The 18,540-nt window shown below is 48.5% G+C and overlaps 1 protein-coding gene across 4 annotated transcripts in view; it reads left to right on the forward strand.

The window, feature by feature from the left end:
- LOC149359864 (metabotropic glutamate receptor 5-like) overlaps positions 1 to 13,973 on the forward strand; it is a 469,646-nt gene extending 455,673 nt beyond the window's left edge. For all 4 annotated transcript variants that reach the window (XM_089571977.1, XM_089571976.1, XM_089571974.1 and 1 more), the window contains one exon: positions 7,111 to 13,973. In XM_089571977.1, the coding sequence (XP_089428103.1) occupies positions 7,111 to 8,071 (961 nt within the window). In that variant the 3' untranslated portion in view covers positions 8,072 to 13,973. The remainder of the gene's footprint in view (positions 1 to 7,110) is intronic.
- Positions 13,974 to 18,540: the final 4,567 nt, after the last annotated feature.

Raw genomic sequence — 18,540 nt, forward strand, 5'->3', positions numbered from 1 at the left:
TGTTCCCAAAAAACCTCAACTGCCCCGCACCAAGTAGCCCACCGGCCCATGACGCTTTGAGCGTCCATGGTGGCTGAAGTGCAACGCCGCCAGCTTTCCCTCTAGGTAATAGTAAGAAACTGTATGCTACTCGCAGACGAGTAGTCGCGGAGCAGCGACGCCTGCCGGCAACTTCCGAAGCCTCGCGCGGCCGAGGCAGGCTCCCGGCGCCTTCTGCGACAGCTTCGTCGCGCAGATTTCCCGGGAGCATTGCCGAGGAGGCAGAGCGGGGGACGCGTCGCGAGCTGCCTCGAAGGAAGCAGATCGCTAGTAGAAGCAGAGGAGAAGAAGCTTCATCCTGTTCTTCAGTAGTGTGCTAGCGGAGGCGCTGGCGGTGGCGTCTTTAGCGCCACCGCTGTGCTGCCTGCCTCCGCGCTCTCTCCACTGTCCGCGAGCTATACGTAGCTACAGCTGCCGCGAGCAACTCCGTGGCTCGTCGTCTTCGGGCGGTGAACACAGCCATCCTTCCACCCCTTCCTTCCCTCTGGATCTCATCGATCCTGGCCGAGGCTAATGGTCCTTGACAGGAGAACCCAACTCTCCTTCTCTACCCCCCACCACCCCCCCCCCCCCCGGGGTGCCCTTTCTTGTTGTCTTCGAGCAGCTTTTTTTTCTTCCGCCTTGTCCGAGAGAAGTCGCGCATAATTAATGAGCCTCGGTCGCTGTCGCCTGCCTCGGTCTCGCGGCGTCTCCAATCGCTGGAAACCGTGTCGTGCGTCGAGCTGTTTGTTTGAGCGCACCGGGATGCATGCGTAGTGTCCGGCCCTGGAGCGGCGTTCTCCGCTTTAGTGTGAAGCACGGGCGCTAAATTCGCGCATTCAGGTTCGATGAACGAAGCAATAACTATATAAACGCCTGCGACTTCTACAGATATCCTGTGCCATTACGCCTTCCTTAAACCATAATCTGTTACCCTTGTCTATAACATGTTGCAGTGAATAACGAGTCCTCTGGTGAGCCTTAATTTTACTACGTTTTTGCTACCGACACTGCAATATGGAGATAGATATACCTGGGACGCGTACTTCCAAATCACACCCAGTGCAGACGTATGAGAGCAGACGACGCCTAGAAGCGCGGTCACATGACATGATTTTGGCTGCAAAGCGTCTCAGTAAGCTATCTAAAAGCTATTCAGAACCAGGAGGAATGGCAGAAAACTTGCATGCTAGCAGTCGTTAATTTAAAATAAAAAGAGGAGAAATAATTAATTTCGTGTGTAGTGTTTAAACGCTGATTTAGGCTCCAAAGCTTCTCAGAATTCAGCATAAAATCTAACTCATCCGCTATTTATTTATTTAATGACAATTCTTAACTATTTGAAAGACAAAAACACAAGAAAAAGTTCACTTCTCAGAAAGGGGTTCGAACTGCTGTTTAATGCGTTCAAAAGAGCAATTAGAGGTCAATGGTAAGAAGTGGTTTTAATTGTGTTGTTACTCGTTCTGAAAAAAATTGTCCTATTTTATTTATTCAGGTGGCGCATCAGGGCAGTTCTGTACTACGTGGGAAAGGTAATGTCGCATCCGATGCGAGATGCGGCATGCATCAGCTGAGAGTGGTTAATAAGGAAAAGTAGCAGCGACCGGACACCGGCCTTCTGGGCCAGTTTTGAGAAAGCTTTTCGATTTTATTAAGACACATAGGCGAAGTTATTGCCGATATGACCAATGTAAGAACAATCACATCTGCCCACTAACGCCACTGTCACACGTAAGTGATGTCGGGAAAAGGTTACGCTCAAAAACGGGTCGCTCATAATGTGTTACATTGCGTGGAGTTAAAAACTGCACAAAATGACCAACTTTTAGTCATATTCAGTTCAAGTTAGACGCCTCTGTCCCAATACCGGACAAAACCAGGCTGGCACATCTTTCATCCCGAACTCGATCTCCACTTTTTAATTACAATGCCCGACACCTTACAGGCCCAGACACCCCTTAAGAAAAAATTTTATACAGTCTATAGACTGTCCATAGACTTGACTGTGAAGTCTACGCACTCTCTATAGACAAAACCTAGAGAACAGTCTATAGACAATCTGTGGATTTATGGCCATAGACGTTTAGTCGGCTTTTGTCTGTAGACAGTCTATAGACTACTAATAGAAAAAAAAATATCTATAGGAAGACAATAGAGTCTATAAGAAGTCTATAGACTGTCTATAGACCTGCCCGTCATGAACTCTTTATTTGCGCTCTCTGAAATCTGACACCTAAAGCCCCAACTCCAAGGGCCCTTCCTGGCCGTACGCGCTCAGCGTCGGCGCTCTTGGCCATGTCTTGGCGTACGCCAGAACCGGTCTGCGCATGCGCACTGCAGGAGACGCCAGCGAACCTTGGCGAGGCGCCGATATCTGTCCGTGCTAGATATCGGCGCCATCGCACGGGCGCTCGCGTACGCGCCCGAAGCCGGGTCCAGTTTACAGCAATCGGAGGACCGCGGGTGTCTCGGTGACTCTTTTCTTCATGGCTTGAACCTCTTTCGGGTTCCCCGAAGTTGTCTTTGCGGTTTAATTGGTCCTTTCAGCGCTCCCCAACCTCTTTTCTTCACGGCTTGAAATTCTTTCCCTCAACCCGTGAGGGGGAGCGAGCCAGCACCAGGGACATGGAGATGCATGCCGCTTTTCGACGCCCGTTCCGGCGTACGCCAAGAGCGCCGACGCTGAGCGCGTACGACCAGGAAGTGTCGTTGGAGTTGGGGCTTAATGTCGAACAATAATCTTTCTCGTCATCTATACCCTAATCGTCAAATGTACACTAATCGTCATCTGTACAGTAATGCACTCGTAGAATTTCCGAGAGCCCCATAACCGCACAGGCAACGACGTACGGCACCGCTCCGTGTGCATAGAGGCGTTTAGCTACCATCCGCTGCCGCTTCGCCTCTCAACCCGCCCGGCCTCGCCCGAGCCGAATTGGGAGGAGGTCCACCATTGTTTGTAGCGAGCCGACGCGCACTCGCCGTCCGGCGTCAGCCAACTAAACCAACGTATAAAGCTAGCCGAGCTCAAAGCGACACCGCCGTTTCGTGGAGAGGAAGCTCGAAAGTGAGATGAAAGGATTTGTTTCCCCGACCCGTTGGGATGGGTATAGCATAGTGGTGGCGCAAGGAACTGACAGCGATGCGGGCTCCTTCCTGTTAAATGGCAAACTTCCTCAACAAGCAGCCACCAAACGAACGAGCTTGATTCATGATGCCAGGCTGCTCGCCCTGCCCTCTGTAAACAGCTTGCAGCGCCGCAGTGCGTCTGGAAGCAAAAATAGCGTCGGGTGGTACAATAGGGCCTGCGCATGCTGCATCCAAGCTGTATTAAATTGTGTCAAGCCACGCAAGCGCGCTTTTGAGCATTTTTTTGCACACTTTAAGCAGGGTGCTTAAGTCAAATACGAGAGTGGCGTCAAGCTGGCAAGCAATGTGGGCATAGAGTGTCGTGTATGCAGTACACATATCGAGCGCCAGTTGTGGGTGCGGTATAACTAGCTTCAGCGCCAAGCTTTGCGAGCGGAGCGTTCTATAATCCTCTCGGGGCCATAGGCTCTCGGGAGCAGCGAACAATATAGTGGTCTTATATTTGTTATTATCGAAATCACAGCGGGATCAGCAAAGTGAGGGAAATTCCGTGGCTAGTACTTTTAAGTCAAGTAAAGCCTTTTGTTTGAACAGAGTGCGTTGGAGTTGTTGTGACCAAACATAGAGAACAACACCGTAACATCAAGAGGCTGTCCTAGTAGCTTTCGTCGCCATCGCTGAACCGCGAGAGCGGCTAGAAAAGTTTCTCATTATGAGGTAAAAGTGCCTCGAGGCTGTTTAAACTTTGAAGCCGAGATAACATGATCGCGAAGCTTCTCAAGGCTTTGATTTTTTTGTTAGTACCTCCGCACTCTGACTAAGGCTGAGTGCCGCTTTTCAGATGCTGTTGCTAAGTTCAAACGTATACACTGGGGTCCTTCTTATTGTTTTATCTTTCATTTTCTTTCAGGACTTTCTTTTCTTTCAGCTCAGAAATTTTTGGGGAAGGCGAACGTTTAAAATTTTCATCATGCTTAGCGTGAAGCTTGAGTGCTATGGCCATGCCTCGCGAGGAAAGACCGTCACAAGAGCCACAGAACCTTCCAGGTCTCTCATACGGCAGAAAACGGTGTCCGAATTGATGGAGCTGATAGCGGCGGTGCCGGAGGTTGCATAGCGGCGCAAAACCGGAAGTTCGTAGGAGACAGCGTCTCTTGCCATGGATCCCTGGATTTAGCGAAGGGCGACAGCAATGGGGAGATAGCGATAGTGGGACGGTAGTGTAGTAAGATCACGCAGTATAATGTGATTTTTTGCTTACGAACGTCATCGGGTTCCATCGATCGGGAAGAGGCACTTACAGTACAGCTTCGCTTTAAAGCAAGGCACACTCTGTGGGGATACATAGAGGAGAGACTTATAGCCTACGACCAAGGTGTCAGACATGACAGCCCAGGGCTAGTATCAACTCTTTTAAGTTACGAAAGTCATTTTGGCAGCACCACCATCGACGACAGCCTTTCCAGGTCCTACAATACACAAAAGGTGCAGCCGAGAACCGATAGTTTTTTTGTTTTTTTTTCAAAAAAACGAGTCGTAGCCCTGGTGTATAGAAGGCCCTGTAAAACAGTAAGGTACTTCATTAACACCCGCCATAGCTAATGCGGCCAAAGACGGCGGCGTTTAGTGAAGGCGAGAAACTGTTACCTTGTTCGCATTGCATTGGCCTTCTCCGCTGCGCCGGTCTCTTTATTTGTGGCCATGAATCCATTCTCAGGGGGTCAGGAGGCCTGATTTACGCTGCATTTAGTGTGGCTCCTCGCCCTATTGATCTAAGTAAAAGTTATGCGGATTTCTATTCGGCATCCCGGCTTCCAACTGTCACGTTGTAGTGACGGCAGTCCAGGGGTCAGGAAGACACCAGAAATACTTGCAAACGAAGCTCTTTATTTGGGCTGACTTGCGCCCGGAAAAGAACTGAATCACTCGATAGCGGCGTAAGCAACAAGCGTGTTCGTCAATCGTGGATCTACGAATGTCGGCTGCTCGCAGCATCGCTCAATTTAAAGCCGGCAAGGAAACTTCCAGATAGCAGGACAACATCATCTAGAGTAATCTGGAAAAATCCAGATGCAGCCTTTCATGGCTGCGATCAATCGAGATTAGACTGGTTCTTTCTCGCGTCACGAACAAAAATGATAACAGCCCTTTCCTGCAGCCTTGAGCGTGAACGAACAAACACTACAATGATACGTGGCATTACCCCCCTTCCAAAGAAGCATCGCCTCGATGCTTTAAAATGAAATTAAACACGGAGAATGCTTCGAGAACTTAAGAGTCCTTTAGCGTTCCTAATAAGGTGTAAGGGCCGCGGTAAAAGCTTCAAGTCTGGCCGTGTCGTCGGTGTTGTCGTCGTATTTTTGTCGTCGTATTTGTCGTCGTCGTAGTAGTCATCGTCGTCGTAGTAGTCATCGTCGTCGTAGGGATCGTCGTCGTCGTAGGGATCGTCGTCGTCGTAGGGATCGTCGTCGTCGTAGGGGTCGTCGTCGTCGTAGGGGTCGTCGTCGTCGGAGGGGTCGTCGTCGTCGGAGGGGTCGTCGTCGTCGGAGGGGTCGTCGTTGTCGTAGGGTTCGTCGTTGTCGTAGGGTTCGTCGTTGTCGTAGGGTTCGTCGTTGTCGTAGGGTTCGTCGTTGTCGTAGGGTTCGTCGTTGTCGTAGGGTTCGTCGTCGTCGTAGGGGGCATGGTCTTCTGTTTTCGTCGGTGGAGGATCTTAGTTCTTGCGCTCAGAAGCAACCTCACCTCCAGAGGCTGCTTGATTCAGTTTAACCTTCGGGGCTGGGGAAGCGTCCACGCACTGCGTAGCCTCGGCTAGGAGATACTTAGCGCGGTGACGATGTCGACGCAGAACGCGATAGGCAGCTCGGCGATGAGTATCCTTCCCGACGCAAAAAATCCTCGATTTCGGCTGGTCGCTGGCCGGGTCGGGGTCGTGGGGCGTCGTAAGGGAACCCTCGGATGCCCATTCTCCTGTATGGGCAGTACCGGAGAATGTGACCGGCTTCTCCGCAGTGGAAGCATCGTGGGCGGCGCTGGTCGGGTGTTCTCCACTCGACGCATTTCCTCAGCCGTGTACGACGCTCGTAGGACGGGCGAGTTGAGGCGAGAGGGCGGCGCTCCAGCGCAGCTGGCTAAGGGCGATAGGGGCTTGGGTCCCGTCGTCGAGGTACAGGATGGCGCACTGCTGCGGCGTAAGTCATGGCTGGAGGCTCCAGAGGCTGCGTTGTAGACTGGAGTCAGGTCTTCCGGCGAATAACTCAAAGGGCTGTCGTCACGACTTGCAGGGGTTGTCCGGTACCTGGAAGGCTACCCAGCACCTCCACCAGATGTCACGTTGTAGTGACGGCAGTCCAGGGGTCAGGAAGACACCAGAAATACTTGCAAACGAAGCTCTTTATTTGGGCTGACTTGCGCCCGGAAAAGAACTGAATCACTCGATAGCGGCGTAAGCAACAAGCGTGTTCGTCAATCGTGGATCTACGAATGTCGGCTGCAGCATCGCTCAATTTAAAGCCGGCAAGGAAATTTCCAGATAGCAGGACAACATCATCTAGAGTAATCTGGAAAAACCTAGATGCAGCCTTTCATGGCTGCGATCAATCGAGATTAGACTGGTCGCTTCTCGCGTCACGAACAAAAATGATAACAGCCCTTTCCTGCAGCCTTGAGCGTGAACGAACAAACACTACAATTATACGTGGCACAACAAATTCGGTAAGACCTGAACAGGTTTATTGGGACTCATTATTGGATGAGTCGGTACGCCATTTCAGAAAGAAACAGCGCTACTTTTGACTTGCATTTAAAGGAAAGACACTCGAGGACAGCAGGGTGTGTGTCCTTGTGTGTATTTCCTTTATGAACTGACCATGTCTTCTGTGGTAGCTATAGCCATGGGATTATTTAACATTCTCAGTGCAAACAGACCGAGCTAAAATGGTCCAGTGCGTGCCCACGGCTAATTCTTCTCTTGCCCCCACTGCCGCGTGACTGCGGACGCAGGAACCACTCCGGGGAGACGGTGATCAAGCCGCCGCCGACGCGCACCAAGAGCCTGAACCTGCTGGAAAGGTTCCGGGCGAGCAAGCAGGACCGCATCGCAGCCAGCGTGGCGCAGCACATCCGCGCGGTGCGCGCCGCCGAGGCCCTGGACCGACGCACCCAGCTGCGCCACTCGGTCGAGCCGCTCTTCGGGCCCAACAAGGTGCCCGCGGTGCGCACCACCTCGGACTCTCCGCCCGGCGCCCACGAGCGCAAGCGCCTGGTCGGGGGAGCGCTCCAGCAGGCCGCGTACGGCGCGGCCTCAGCCTCCAGCCGCGAGGTGTCGTGCCAGACGACCGACGACCTGGTCGAGATGTGGATGCCCTGTCTGCGCAGGCGCATCGCGCGCTCCGAGACGCTCATGTCCACGCTGTCGCCCGACGACGAGGACTACGAGTCGGCGCCGGGACTGCGGCACCGAAAGCTCTGCCGCCACGTGCCAACCGTCAGCGACGACGAGGTGCTGGACGTCGTGTTTCGCGGTGGCAGTTTGCAGCAGCAGCATCTGCCCGGTGCGGCGGCCAGGTACGGCCGCCCCGTAGCCGCCGCTTCCGGTGGCGCGACGGCGGCCTTCAAGAGCGACGAGTCCCTTCTGGAAGGCGCCTCCTCGATCGTGGAAGAGAGCGCCAGCAGCGGCAGCGAGGACGCCGCCGTCTACAAGAACATCATCATCAGCCTCGGTAGTCCGGACGCGGTGCGCGTGCGTCAGACTCCCGCCTCGCCCGTGATGACGCCTCATCGCAGGAGCAGCGGCGAAGACATCACCGCTGTGGCCTCCTCTTCGTCGTCCCCGTGGGCCGAGGTGTCGGCCCAACTTCTGCTCAGGTCGTACAACGGCAATGCTCAAGGGACCGGCCAGCAGCCCGTGTACTGGGCCGGCCCGTCGTCAGGATGCTCAGACCAAGAACGCTTCGGCAAGTGAGCCTCGCCACCGCCCTCCCGCCCGCCTCCTACCATCTAGACGTTGTCGTGCTGAGTGTGTTTCTACTTCACTCCCCTCCTAACCCGCTCCCTTCGAACTACGTGGCGAGGCTTTGTATAACCACCTCTCTGTGTCTCTCTACTTGTCGGGCGGCCAAGTTTCTTCCAAAGAGCCCGCGCGTTAGTCACTGCGGCTGTGGACAGGTGGCGCTGTTACCACTGCCGATGTGTTTACAAGTGACGTGGGAAGGACGCGCAAAAGCCTCATGTTGCACGGCTTTGTAATTGAGTAGTCGCAGCGTCGTCTTCGTCCCGCGAGATGTTCAGCTCCCAGGCCTGTCTTCCTGTTTCTGTGAATGCTCCGAGTGAAGTTTGAAGCTTCCCTTAATCCCTGGCCGCTTCACGACTTCTATTTTCTAGCCAGCATGCTGACTTCTGTGGCAAAGGTGTCTGCCGGTATCTACCGCATCGGGGAAGCAGTGATGAGTGTTGTCTTGTCCCTTTCGCAACGTCCTCTATGCGAAACAATGTTTTCACTTTGCTTCGTTCATTCCTTGGACAGTGTACTTCGACTGAAAGAACTGCACCTGTTAGTCACCTGTTGTAACATGTAGGCTAGGATTGCGGAGTTCTCATGACCCCGATACAAACCCATCATGCACAGACGCGTATAAGCTCAGGCGGTTCCAACCTTATTGTTAGCATTGTGCTCCGTAGCGTTAATGAAATCAAGCCATCGTGAGTTCGAAACGAGAATGTCAGCTTTCGTCTTTTGCTTTCTACCTTTGAGATTGATGTCGAATGCCAATACGGACACGCTGTGTTTACGTTTGGCCTGATTTTCTATCAACATTCCTTCTCTTGTACGTTTCATGAGCGGAATGAACAATGACCATCCCATTTCTTTGTCGCCACTTGTAGGCGCAACAGCTGTGAATTCCTACCTTCTCGCTCCTTACAACATTCCCGAACTTTACATATTATCGTTGACGCATTGTAGCTACCATATGCATCTCAACATTGCTTTCAGTTGACGCACTTAAAAGTATATATGCAACCGCTTGAGTGTGGTGTGGCTCTATTCGTTATTTCCACAAATAGAGGTTCATCAAACATTTCAATTTATTTATTCTCATTGTTTTTATGAGTGTAGTAAGGTGTCAAGGGTCGTGGCGAAAAAGAATTGTAGGCTTAAAAACGTGCGCTAGCAAAACAAATTGCAAAAGGCTCGAACTTAACACCCACTGTCATTTCGCACCAGTCACGACTTAGTGGCGGTGTCCGTGGGGACGAAAAACACCCATGCAATACAGCCGAGATTGTTAATGGGCATAAAACGAACACTAAAATGCGCTACAAAAATTATGACTCCCCGTCATTGAAATAGTTTGTTTTTTATTGGTTCTGACTGCATGGAATACTATTGGTTCCAAAAGTGCATATCGATGACAATATCAAGCTATAAAAAAAGGTTGCTTGGAAGTAATGCTTGCCTCTGTCACGTGCTACCTGCATACGCTGGAATGGTAACGGGTGAATATTTAAGGTTATAGCTTTGAAGCGTTATCACTCGGCGCTGTGGTGAGATGTCCACGAGCAACAGCTTGCTTGTTGTGAACTAAGCATGACTGCTGGTAAGCATGTTCTCACGTGGACGTAGAAGAATCCTGCACAGATTGTGTTTGCACCATGCTCTATTGCAAAGGGCTGATAACTATCAAGTATTGGCAATGGTGGTTCTGCCTTGGTCCTGTGCCACAGTTTCAAAAAGCTGACATGCCGTCGCCAGTGCTTGGCCTGCTTTATACCAAAGACCGTATACCGTGTGCTTGTGATATCGTGGACGTGGAATCATTTATTTGTTTCTTGTAGCTCAGCTAGATTGGGGCCTGGGTGAATAGTATAATAAGGGCTGACAGGGCCAGGGTCCTCCGCGTGTCATATATTCCGGACGTGCGGAGTTATACCGTGCATCCATTTACTTGTGGACAGGCCCTCCTCTTGTCGGAACGTTGTCACCTCGTTGATTCAGTGGCACCACGCTTCAATTTTAGTTTTTATCAGTGCTACCCCCGGCCCTTTTAGTGCACCAAGAAACGCATAGAAACCGCCTTTTTTCACACTGCTGCTCTGCGCATGCGCGCTTCGCCTCTAGCTCCACTGGTTGAAAAGGAAACCGCCAGCTCCTAATGCGCACGCGCAGTTCGTGTTAGTGATCGGCGCACGCGAGAGATGGCGGAAGCTGTCAAGCAAACACCTGCGTATTCTACGTGCGTTTGTTTTCAACCCGTAGCAGACGAATTTTTGCCACTACCCAGAGGGCGCCCCTTGTGAAAAAGGCGGGTTGCCATTCCCGCTCCATTAATGAAGGTCTTTTTATTTCTTTCTTTTTGATGATATCGCACCTGCTCTTGTTCCTTGTAAGAAAACTTTAGGTAAGTTCAGTGGGGTCTTTTTGTTATTTTAGGTCGCTTTTCCGGCTTTTTATTTTGTTTGTTTCTCCGTGCCGAAGTTCGACGTGTGTGCATACGTGTTGGTGTCGTGAGTTTTAGCACCTGTAAATACGCAACGCGAAGCAATCCTCAATTAATTATGCGACGTTTACCCACTCCCACACCCACCCGGAGTTCGTGTGGATGTGCTTGCGCCAAAAATGTTGCCGCATTGCGAAAGCGGCTCGAGTGGTGCTCACCTTGAGACATTATACTGCGTACACAAACCGGCGGGTCGGAAGAACCCGTCGCTTTGGCGAAGCTGTACCTTCCGTAGGCCTAGTCGCGTTTACGTTGCCGTTGTCGATTTTTTTTTTCTTTGATACGAACTTAACGTGAATGAGAGGTATGCAGCCCTGTAGCAATTTCAGGTGCCAGAAGAATGTGCAAGATTTTGTATATCATGCGGCTAGAACCCAGGAAGCTTTGTTTCCGAGCTTTTGTTTAGCTTTGCTTAGCTCCATTGCAATAGAGAGAAAGTCGTCAACACCTGAACAAATTGCACAAGGAGAATCCTGAGATGTAATATGACTGGTTACTCGCCAAAGGCGTTGGAAGAAGGAAGAAAGTATGGAGTAGAGTTCCAAACAGGTTCGTACGCTATGCCAAAATCTCTTGTTCTAGCTACAGACAAGACAGACGATTTCCGTTTCCAGCAAGGATTTGGGTCGACAGATTGAGCTTTCAGTCCCACTTCGGCGTGCTTTATTCGCTCTTGTTCCGAAAGTTCGCCGGCTTCAGGCGCGCTTTAATGCAGCTCAAGCTTGGGTCAAACAGAATGTATGAGTGAGCATGCTGTTCGTCGAGATACAGCGCGTAGCTAAATTATTCCTTGAGCTTTATTGAATTGCCCGCGCTGCTGTGAGATGGAATGTTCTTACTGAAACTCCTGCTCTGCTGTTGTTACTACTATTGTGACATGTTTTTTTTTTTTTGTTTTTTTTTACAGCGGAGTGAGGGGTTGTATTTCGCATGCTGACACAACTTGTAGGGTTAGTGTTATCTGCTCCTTTCATGTTCGTTATCTCCCACCAAAGTTTTGGCCACTGTTTTCAGAAGCGTCACTGTTTATCCTGACATATGTGAAGTCACCTGTGAAGTGTGCACGGTAAGGCTCGTATTTTACGCAATGTGTACAGGGTCTAGGGTTCGGAAATACGACGGCGTTTTATATCAGAGAACTGCGTGATAAACTATGTATGTATAGACACCTCGGTAGTCAATTAAAAACACGGCCCTCCTCCCCATGTACCTCCCCGCATATACCCGTCCCATTGGGATTCCATCTAGTCTCCGGCCTTTTACGTGCAAGTTTGAAAAAGCGTCAGCTAAGATAGCTGTAGCATACGAAACGCTGACAAAAGAAAAGTGAAAAAAATTCGAATAATGTCTTTTTCTGGCTTATAAAATAAAGTATGAAACTGCGTCAAGATATTGAACCTGTCTGAGAGAGATGAAGTCTTTTGTTAAGTGCTTAGTGCGAACGTTGTAAAGGACACGAGCCCCTAATCGGGCATTCCATGATGCGTTCTGATCTACCCACGCACCTCGAAAAACGCGAAGCTCGGCGAGGACCCTCCATTGGGAAATATATTTACTCAAATGTACGCACATGATATGGATTTATAAACGGATTACATCGGTAATTAATCCTCCGAACGGTTTAAAACGTCCGTAACATTTTATACATGGTGACTGTCCAGGACCTAGTCTGTTTTCATAAGCAACAGCTTCAAGATTGTTTTTCCTCGTGCAAAGAATAAAGTAAAAACTGAGACCGCCGACCCCACATTGTGTATGTATTCCAGGCGAACAGCCTACTACCCGCAATGCATTTATAAAAACCGCTGGAGCGCATGCCAGCGTTGACGACGACTTTCACTTTGCATGTTTCTCGACATATTTCAGATGTGTGAAGTTCGTGTCAAAGTGTTGTAAGAGAGAAGGGATGTATATATATGTTTTGTACATAACCTATTTAAGAAGAAAAACAAGATCACCTTGCTCTGTAAATAGTAGATGATTATATAAAAGTATGTGTTTTAAGATATCATGAAAAGAAAAAAAGGTCGGCGTCATCATTTGTTTGGAACACATTTAGAAATGTATATCGCTCAAGAGTGTGTTTACCTTTGTGCCAAATATTTTCGTGTGATCCTCCAATAATTGTTTGTTTCGTGTTTTGAGCTGTTTTGGAAGCGAAGAAAAAACTGGTGCAATTTATTTGTTGGCATAATGATTGAGATTATGGCTATAGAACGTCTGAATCGTGTATTGGACACTGACAATGTTTTTGGTCTACCCTATGCTGACCTGCTTAACAGTGAGAAGAATCTCGAATTTAAACGAGAAACTTCTCAGCCTGTGAACTTCAGGTACTGCTGATTGTGCACATATGTCGTCTTGCCGCTGTTTCCTGACACTTGTTTAATATTTTGTGTTGAACAAAATACATTTATTCATTTAAACTCTCTTTAATGTTCAACTCGATAATGTGTAAATGAGCGATGACCCTGCCTGAACTTAACATTTACTGCTGGCCTCCTAAGCCAACTGTAATAGCGCGAGCGATGTGTTTGACGAAGTCTCGTCGCAGCCTAGTAGCGACAGGATGACTTTACACACTTTTTTTAAACGGCAGCAACAGTTTTAGCACTTTCCAGCAAATTGTTTTCGGGAATTTGGGATATGTTGTTATTGCAACTATGACTGTCGTTTTGTGCCAAGCATTTATCGTGTTCAGTGCTGAAGTGCTCTAATGTCGTTCAGTTTTAACGTCTGCGCTTGAATAGAGTTTAACAAAAATGGTAGTAATAACGACCTAGTCTCTGATCTCTTGAGTAAAATCATTTCTTGTTGCACCTGCAGTTGGATATTTTTCGAGAAACGTTAAGCCTGCAAGTATTTACCGAATTGTATGAATCGTTCACAATGAGCTCCGATGCAAAAGTCAGCAGCTCCAACGCACAGGACAAGGAACAACTATTCTGCAAAAAAGTGCCGAATTTTGTCGCTGAAACGAACGCCTTAGCGTAAACAGAAATCTGCAGTCAATGTACCCAAATTTAAAAAAAAAATAACAAAAGGAACGCCGCCATCATAGTCCACATACAGTGGTTAACTTTTTGCGTACTGAACCATGCCTACCAAACGACAGGCAAGTCATTCCTCATCGCAGTAGATCGAAAACAAGGCAAACCATTGTAAATTTGTGCGAAACATGCCCGGATAATGCACGAAACGTTACGGTTGTTGCGCGGTTGGCAAGAGCCATAACGTTTCGTGCAGCCCCTCGTGAGCAGGCAACAGTTCGTGTTATCAGCGCTAGTTCGTTCAGCTGTCTCATCCCTATTTATGTCACAGCCTGTGTCAGCGCAATTCTCGAGAAATAGTAGAGTCACTCAGAAAAAAAAAGGGGGGGGGGGGGGGGAGAGCACTTTTTTCTACTTACTCTAGTGAACAGAGATGTTCAGCGCCCTCTTTTTTTTAATTGCATGGCGGCACTTCTACTCCGGCATTGCAAGCAGTGCTCGTTGAGTACCAAAATTCAGAGCTAAGGCGGTTTAAGGTAAATGTGTGGAAGGAATGTTGTCGCCTCTGAACGCTATCGTGAGCATGATACGGCAGCGCTATGTAGATGCACAAATCAAACCCGTCAATGAGCTCAGAAGTATGCATTTACATCGCCAGGTTTCCCAAAAAGAAGATTAGCTTTTATCAGAAAGTGTGCTAGTCAGCCTCGTAAACGTTTCGAGCGCGTTTTTAGGAAGAGCTGTCGGAGGGGAAACTTTTAGTGTCATGGCCCCCGAAATCCGTGGTCTCACCGTCTCAGAACCAGCCGCACAGGTGGATAGTTCGACAATGGCGCGCGTTTCTTTTCTATGCCGCTCATTTGTATGGTGTAGATTATTCAAAACTTCCAATGGACTGATATCTGGTGTTCCTTGAAATGCAACAAAAATCTTTGTAATGATGCAGACCGCATCATAAAGGCACTGCCCGCTTCATCGTGGCGCCGTTTAGTTCACGTAAGATCCGCATGGGGGCGTAGGGAAGTGCAAGAGAAGACAAGGGTTCGGATGGCGTAAAAACGAAATAAAATCCCGGACGAAGCGTCAAATACATATAGATAATATAGCTTATAATGTAGAAAACAACTTACAATGGCAAAGAGCCAGAAAAAGACAGTTTAAAATCATATTGCTAAGTAAGGCACAGCTAGTCACCGCCCCTATTCTAAGACTATGCCAACCTGGCTAGCCAGGTACTATAGTTCGCGACGTCATAAGCATCTACTTTCCTGTCCTTATCTTCCCCTAGTGTGACAGGCCACGTCATTCATTGCCGAGGCCATGAGGTTCTCTTTCCGATTCAGGCTCTCACTTTCGACTAGGACACACATTTATCCATCGGACGGCAGAGTGGACCCGACGTCGGTACTGCGTTTAACAGTTAGCTAATCTCGCTGAAAGCTCTGTTTCGTTTTCGTTAGCTTTCTTCTTGGCGTTAAAGGCCTGCTAATATATGCCCAGCATAATTTACTTACCTCTTACCTCAAACAACGTACCTCTGTTCACTGTAAATACATGGGTTTTCTCTTGAAACGGCTCTCGAAGCGTTAGTCCTTATGCGAGAGTTCATACCTCAATCATTCATCAGAGTTCGACGCAGGCGCTACTATTGCACTGTTTTACATAAGCACCGCGGCTTTGCCGACCGTTTAACGGCAGCTGCATCAGATAATAACTCATTGCTGCTGGCACATCCCATAGCTCGTGTGGTTTCCTGTTCAACGCCTGCTCAGTTAAGAAACCTTCCCGCGTGACCTGCAGCAACACATTCCCAGCGCACCTCTTAATCTAAGGTCAAGTCGGAGGCACGAGCTTGAAAATGTCTCTAGGAAACAGGTACTGAGAGTCAGTCTGAGGCTGGACAAATAGTGTAGACACTCATAATCGTCTCTGCAAATTTTTATTGGCGTTATGCGTCACCTTTTTATGTACAGAACACAAAAGATGTCGCGTGTACCCGCGTTCTACACATGTGCTACGTACTACATACACTGTTATGCTTTCACCCATATGCCACGCACTCTGAATCCTCCTCTTCAGCCTTGTCTTTTGAAAAAGTGTCACTCACAAAGACATTCCTCGTTGTCATCGTCGTATCCGAGAGCTCGTCTCGTCTTTGGTAGCGCGTGTAGGGAGAGACACCCGCATTCCCATTCCTTTGCATGCTCAGAAACGTCGTAGTATATATCTATATGTGTGTATACACCTCGGCATGCTGCTGTTCGCCGCGTGTGCGATTGCTCTCGTTGCGCTGTAGGTGTGCAAATGGCGACACTAAGCCCAAGTCATCATGAAACACGCGGTGAGGTAACGCGTTACCGTGCGCGCGCCATCCATCTTCCACGTCATCGACATCTGTACATTCACTCGCACGTTTTTCTACACCTTCTTCCTTCTCAGTTTTGCATATTAATACGATAGCATTAGAAGCCCCAAGGGGCCAGAAAGGGTCGTCAGTCATAAACTTCGCCCATTGGCTGGAGGGAAGTGACGTCACCAGATTAGAGCATTCCCATTGGCTGGAGGGTGGTTACGTCGGCAGATTAGAGCATTCCCATTGGCTGGAGGTTAGTGACGTCGCCAGATTAGAGCATTCCCATTGGCTGGAGGGAAGTGACGTCGCCAGGTTAGAGCATTCCCATTGGCTGGATGAAAAAGATGTCATGAGATCGGAGCAATCCCATTACGAAGTGATGTCCCTTCCGGTGAAGAAATCAACAGCTTCTAATGCCATCGCATAGACAACACGTAAGAAAATTAGGCATTAATACGATTATTTTTCCGTTGGTTTAAGCCTCTGTCTACGAGTGCATTCGTTTGTACGTTGGATGAAATGAAGGCAGGAAAAAAAAGTACGAGCGGGCACAATCACCTTTCACAGCTCACTGCGTATTCAGCCGTCAGCAACCCTTTTTCTTCAGCATATCTTCATTTCTTAGGTTTAGTTATGTTTCCTCTTCAGTGTGCATACCGCTTCCCTCATGTGTTCTCCCTGTAATGCCAATGAGTAAAGTTTTTGTGCGCCTACAAAATACTGCAGAAAACTTGGATAATGGCAATAAAATAAGGCGAATCGCTGAAGATGTTGCAAAACCAAAGCATTTGATGTAATTTTTACAGCACAGGCAGAGTAATTGTTTCCCAAATACGCTACTTCGGCTGATACAGTAAAGTCCGTGCCACGCCCGACACTAAACATCACAAGGATCGGCATAATCCGCGGGCTTTCAATATGCGGACCACTAGTGGTGTCAGGGCAGGCGAGTTCTTGCTCTACGAAATAAGAAATGGCATATCTTTTCATTGATCAATTTTCTTCTCCCCAGTCAGTTGAAGAATGGTCAGTTAAAAAAATGCGACGGCCGCTTCAGAAATGTCGCAAGCGTTCGTAAAAGTATGCCGCAGATTTTCAAGTATTTCTTATCATTTGGTACCTAATGTCCGCGACATGCCTGCTTTCTCGTGGTTGAAACCGTTGCAGCTACGTGTGCAGCAAACACCTACCGTTAATTACTGTGAACTTAAACAGCAACAGGGCCACTATGGCGTCTGTGACCGCTTCTATAGGAACTATACGGGTGTTTTTTTTTAGAAGGTCCAAAATTTTTAAAAAAAGGTAAATTGCTTTAGATTTATTTTAGCACTGGGGCTATACTGGAGGCTACGGGGGGCGGCAGGCAAGAGGAAAACTGCTTTAATTAGTTCGCTGATTAACTAAATATGTTAATTAACTTTTCTAATTTTTGTTTTAGGGGATATGTTGTGTTCGCAGAATTGGAGATCGTCCTCTAAATAGCCCAAGTGAGAAAAAACAATTTTAATTAAAAATTTTTCACGCACGTTACGAGGCGCGAAAAATTCACCCTGGTAGGCATCTTCACATCGTAACGCAGCGGCGGGAGCGCCTCTGACGTAGTTCACTCCGCCGTGCGCTTTGCGTCACGCGTCCCGGACTGGCGGCCTGCGCTATCGCTGCTCATCTCGCTTCGCTCCGCGGCCTCACGGAATGCCGCGTTGGAACAAAAACGCATTGACACAAAGTGCAGGGTGGAGCGAGCTACGTCACAGGCGCTCACAGACGCTGTGTTACAGTGTGAAGCTGCCTACCAGGGTGACTTTTTCTCGCTTCGTTACGCGCGCAAAAAATTTTTTCATGAAAATCTTTTTTCTTGGCTGGACTGCTTGGAAGACGATCTCCAATTCTGCTAATACAACATATCCCCTAAAATAAAAATTATAAAAGTTAATTAACGTATTTAGTTAATTAGCGAACTAATTAAAGTAGTTTGCCTCTTACCTGGTGTCCGCCGTAGCCCTCAGTATAGCTCCAGGGTTAAAATAAATCTAAATGAATTTACCTTTCTTTAAAAATTTTGGACCTTCTAAAAAAAACACCCTGTATAGGGCCCGTATTTAAGCTTATATTTATCTCGCTCGCTGAGCTGTCGTGTGTTTTCTCTTCGTATGTAACGCTAACCGCTCTTTCCAGCTCCCAGTCAGTCCTGCCTGCATTGAACGAATCGAAATGCAGAAAACGAATTCTTGCGTGGACATATCGCTATTTTCAAAAGGCACGACCTGAAATGCTCATTGGCCATGGACGGATATTTGTTACGACAAAAAATGACACGCAGAGACTTCAGGACATCAGCTGACGTCGACGAGTTGCAGAATCTTCCGCTGGTTCGCATTTCACTTTCATAATATAGCTACGCGCGAACGTTTGTCAAGCGCGAGTGTTTATCTTCGGTATTTCGTTTGCGAGTTGCTATGGTGACATCTTTTTTATTTTTCCTCCCACTTTTTTCTCATTCTTACTCTACCGCTTCTCTCCCTTTCCCCGGGTAGAAGACGAAGGAGAGGGTTCATGTTGTTCTCGTATCGTCCGCACACTCTTTCCCGCAAGC

The sequence above is a fragment of the Amblyomma mixtum genome, chromosome 2 (genome assembly GCF_055824585.1).
Source record: "Amblyomma mixtum isolate Tamu chromosome 2, ASM5582458v1, whole genome shotgun sequence".
NCBI classification, from domain to species: Eukaryota; Metazoa; Arthropoda; class Arachnida; order Ixodida; family Ixodidae; genus Amblyomma; species Amblyomma mixtum.